The 4,865-nt window shown below is 33.8% G+C and overlaps 1 protein-coding gene across 1 annotated transcript; it reads right to left on the reverse strand.

The window, feature by feature from the left end:
• Positions 1-1,165: 1,165 nt before the first annotated feature.
• On the reverse strand, positions 1,166-4,865 carry LOC129314667 (protein LNK4-like). Its single transcript, XM_054958170.1, has 5 exons — positions 4,668-4,865; positions 3,713-4,080; positions 3,134-3,296; positions 1,544-1,660; positions 1,166-1,447 (listed from the first exon to the last, which is right to left on the reverse strand). The coding sequence occupies exons 2-5, from the start codon at positions 4,066-4,068 to the stop codon at positions 1,334-1,336; spliced, it is 750 nt and encodes a 249-aa protein (XP_054814145.1). The 5' UTR covers positions 4,069-4,080; positions 4,668-4,865; the 3' UTR covers positions 1,166-1,333.

The raw sequence follows: 4,865 nt of genomic DNA on the forward strand, positions 1-4,865 counted from the left end.
AGAAACGTTTCCTTAATATTGAATTGGGCCTGTTTACTAAAAATATATTTGAATTGGGCCTAAAATGCTAACTAATTTGATATCAAACACTTTTCTAATTCGCCCAAAAATTCACCTTTTTTACTCCTTACTCTATCATGAAACTTGTCATGTATTTTTTAAAAAAACAAAAAACTAATCAAATATTTCAAAAGTTTGGCAGGACATGTCCATGTTTACAAAGATGGGAGTGGTTTTCCCAATTTTTTTTCTATGATTTTTTTTTATAATAGTCTTGCTCCAAAGATTCAAGCTTCCGTGGGTAATTTATTTTTAAATAATAAATTCTTTAAAGCTGGATCATGATATTTAAAATTGATTTTTTAAATAAATATAATATATATAAATAGAACTTTAAAAAAAAAAATTTTTGCGCTCAATTTTTTGGGTAACATTTATATTGATGAATTTAAATTTAACATTTTGTATTTTAAATTCATGTCTTTAATTTTTTTTATTTGTGTAATGTAAAAAAATTAAAATTCAAAAACAATAGATAAGAAATGAAACTGGGAAGATAAGGAATGAGAATGTTAGTCTTTTAATATTTGAAATAACTAAAAAGTGTGAAGAGATTTGAAATTACAAAAAAAAAATTATAATAAAATTTGAATTTGAATTTGAATTTGTATCCATAAATTCTTATAAATTCAAGATTTAATCCAAATTTAAATACATCAAAATGCAGCATTAGTGTTGTAGGAATGTATTGAAGACAAAGAAGTTGTTGAAGCAAATACCGAATATTATCCTGTTATTAAATAAATGAAATTAATACTCCACAAGCTCTTCGAATATATTTGGTTCCAAAGGCCAAGATTTGGCCTCTAGCCTATCATCCTCATATACCTCATCCTCAAAGCTATCAGCAAAGTGTCCTCGACATCTTCATCCTCGGATATACTCTTGAGGGATTCACAGTGCTCATCTATAGCCATAATGCATCATCATAAAGAATCTTGGGTTTTTGCTTGATGCTTTATGTTGCATTGTAAGGTTCTCAGTATCAAAAACACACAATATTTTATATTTTTTAACATCTTACCTCAGAAAAAATGTTTTATATTTTATATTTTTTTAAAGAAGAAGAAGAAGAAGAAGTGATGCTGTTTTCAATAAGTCCAGATGAAAAAAATTTTCTTTTTTCCATTCATATTAATGTAACAAGCATCAGATAACATAAATATTGTAAGGCTAACAACAGCACTAATAAATAACCGTATGTTCCTACTTATAGTAGTTACAGCCTTCTGCCTAACTCTCTTAATCCACTCCTAACATCGATTGATTCCTGTTACAGCTTCATCAATAACATGCAATAGGCATCAAAGAAACCTTGCTGATGTTTTGTGTCTCCAGCAAGTCGATATAGGGCATCACGGAAGCAGATCCGGGTCTTATCAGAGAACTGGTCATGTTAAAAAGAAAAGAAATTCAAAGAAGATCAGACAAAGGGTCTTGAAATCAATCAGCTGCTATGCATTTCAGTTCTCAGTCACTTCACCTGTGCAATTGCCATCTCAAGATCCTGTAATATAGATTCCTCAAGAGATGACTGCTGGTTCGTGCCCTCATCTGTACTGCACTGCTCAAAAGGGCCCAAGAATTTGACCGATGGCACCTTAAAGAGAAATCAAATGATTACGTTACATTGTGAACTTTGAAAGAACCACCCAAATGGTGCACATTACATTTAAAATTAGAAAAGAAGCAAGTTCCATTAGATTTCAATGTTTCAACTTCTTAAATAATGGTATCTTATTCGCTTTATTCATATCTTCAACACACCCTGTATGCTTAAAATGCGGACAAAGTAGGAAATCACCATACCACGTGCGCTACACTATAATTCTTATTACAAGAATGGAGAGCTAGAAGAATTGGACTCTGCCACATACCCATAAAGGCGTGCAGATCCAGGATTTCAACTCAGGTTTCGACTATTATGTGGAGGATTGGTTTTACGAATATCTAACAAACAATACAAAAACAACAGCAGCAAACCTTATCCTACTAAGTGGGTCAGTTATATAAATTGTACGATGTCATTATACTTTATCATTTACTAAGCTTTTAAGAATGTTGTTAATTAAGAGATCTTCGTGAACAACTTTCATAAATGTTCTCTTTGAATATCTATAAAACAATATTGTGTCATAATCAACTTTGTTTTTCCTATAAATATATGTATATAGGCAAACCACTAGCTTCACTCTATCGTTTGAATGGCTCAAGATAGCCTTTTACTCAATCAGGAGTACATAAAATCAATAAGACATTTAAGGAATTTCACTAGGTTCTCAATCTGCTCACGTTTCATAGCAATTCCAAGAACAGTAGAGTTCGAGAGGATGGCAGATGTCGACACTTCCACTTATACTCAAAACAAAAAATGCTAATCTCAAATATGTAGAACTCTGAACAAAATGGAAAAAAAGACAGAGAAGGAAAGGTGAACCGGTCCATCATTACAGTAAAATAACAAAAAAATTGACTCGGAAAATAAGCAAGATCCAATGGAATTGAGTTTGTGAATAGAAGAAATTCTAAGACAAAAACACCTAAGAAAAAATATAGACTGAAAAGATTTCTCACAAAAGGAACAAGTTAATTAATTCTCATTCTTTGTTGTGAAAATTAATCAACAGAAACTGATGAAGAACATTGTTGATGCAAACATGAATTGCGAACACTCTATCACACATCAGAGAGGAAGAAGCTTTAACCTTTGAAGCATACAGGTCTGGTTGAGCACTAGAGGATAATATAATCTAAATAATAATAAATAAATAAAAACATGTTTCAGCTAGTGGCCTGCAAATAACCTACTGCATCGCAAATATCATGCAGGCCACTTAAATATGTTATGTTCTCAAATTGAATTACAAATGTCTTCGTAACTGCAATGGCTTAAATATGGATTATGGAACGAATAAGGAGCATTCCTATTTTAAGATTTTGAATTTTAATATCAAAGTTTGAAGGAAGTGCTGATGTATACAAACCATCGGCATCATTAAACAAGTAAATGAGTAAATGCAGCCAAGTTATACACAAAACACCTGTCAAGTACTAGATAAAAAGCAATTCTTACCTTTAAATCTTGACAATCTTCATGTGTTGAGTTGCATGGAACAAACTCTGAAACTTCTAAGTGCTCCTGCAATCCACCTGATGCATTACTGAATTGGAGATTTGAAGAGAGGCAGGAGGATTTTAGATTTTCAACATTAGGCAGAGCTTCAAGCATGGAATCCCTGCATAATGTGAAATATGTGAAGGCTTTAGCATCAAGACTCATTTGAAGTAGATTTCCGAATGTTCTTATGGAAAGCCAGTGGACAATGAATGGCTGTGTCAGAAAAAGTAGGTAATGCAAGATGAAAAATACGACCATTTTGTGAAAGAATTATTGGAGAAAGTAGGAGCCCTTACCATGCTATTACAGGTACATGCTTACACAGTTCAAAAAGAATTATAAGTATGATTGTCTTGGTCAGTACTGGCTCCAAAAGATAAATATGCAGTGTAAAATTACCACAGAGCAATTCAATTGCACCGGAATTCCTATTATTCAGAGCACACTCGTGCCAATTTAAAGCATTTCAGAAGCTATATCATTATCCTACAGGCATAAACCCAAGTATCTTAATCCCAGAGGTTATAGCTGTACAAGAAATTGTCATCCATGTGTTCGAATCTTGAAACGTCCTGAAGCTGATCACATGAAAGAGCTGTCCGTTGAAATGATTGCTCGGGCAATCCTCCACATACACTTGAACTGCTAGACTGATCTTTTTCAAGAAGAGAAGATTCAAGCTCAATTTCATTATTGAAACTTTCATCATTGAAATCGAGCTCCACCTCTCTTGAACTTGAGTCCATGGTTGAAAACTTTTTGGGTGAATTGAAACCTTCAGGTGCACTTATCCCCCAATTTTGCCAAGTGTCTGGTGAAGGGAGTCTATCCCATATGTCTTCACCTTTGGGAACAAGGTCATTAATTCCACTCCCACTGTACCAAGCCATGGTACAAATAACCTGCACAGAAACATGAAGGCGAGGATAAGATGGGATAAAAAATGGCATATAAGATGGAAAGTATGCAGGCTTTGCAGACTCAAAAACATAAAGGCTATTTGATTTAAACTAAAGGGATTCTAGAATCCCTTGTTACTTCATTATAACATGTATATTAAAGCATGCATAATTGCTCCACCAGGTGTTGGACACCTTCTATCTCTTTTCCACTCCAGCATCCTAGAAGAACAAGCACCAAGAAACTCCATACACAACTCTTTTTTTGCAGAAAATTCACTAGACGTGATTTGTTAGGAAACCCAGTCATGCAAACTTGTTGAAGTCAAACTCGCTGGCGCAAGTTCTCAAGTTAAATATCATAAATCAGGCTCAGTCGTGTTCATCTCACTTTATACGAGCTTAGAATTTCACTACTAATACTCAAAAAAGGAGTATTGATAGGCCAGGAGGCCTCAGAACATCAAAGAAACAAGATGATAGTGGTTAAACACGGCTTCTTGAACAGTAAAGAATTTCCCGCTAATTTTCTTACACGTCAAAATCATACATCATAACATCAAGAAATAGAAAGAAGGATAGGAACAAACCTTAATCAAACTTTATCGGCAGAAACAGGGAAACCCCAGATTGTAATTGACAAAAGCAAATCAACCCAGAAATAGAAAATAGACAAAGACGACGTTTACGAAGTACTTTTCGGTGTTGCAGCAGCCAGAAGAAACAGAGGCGGCGCTGGTTTTGGCTTGCAATTTGCAAATATTTTAAATCCAACTCGGAAATCTATA

Source organism: Prosopis cineraria, unplaced genomic scaffold (genome assembly GCF_029017545.1).
Source record: "Prosopis cineraria cultivar Desert tree isolate PC_DT_omini unplaced genomic scaffold, ASM2901754v1 PC6, whole genome shotgun sequence".
NCBI lineage: Eukaryota > Viridiplantae > Streptophyta > Magnoliopsida > Fabales > Fabaceae > Prosopis > Prosopis cineraria.

What these genes read in the sequence shown, in the direction of transcription:
- LOC129314667 (XM_054958170.1), bottom strand. Translation starts at nt 4,068, where the DNA reads ATGGCTTGGTACAGTGGGAGTGGAATTAATGACCTTGTTCCCAAAGGT. An exon ending in CACATGGATGACAATTTCTT is followed by an intron (nt 3,297 to 3,712) that starts GTACAGCTATAA and finishes CACATTATGCAG; the next exon opens with GGATTCCATGCTTGAAGCTC. An exon ending in TTGAGATGGCAATTGCACAG is followed by an intron (nt 1,448 to 1,543) that starts GTGAAGTGACTG and finishes TAACATGACCAG; the next exon opens with TTCTCTGATAAGACCCGGAT.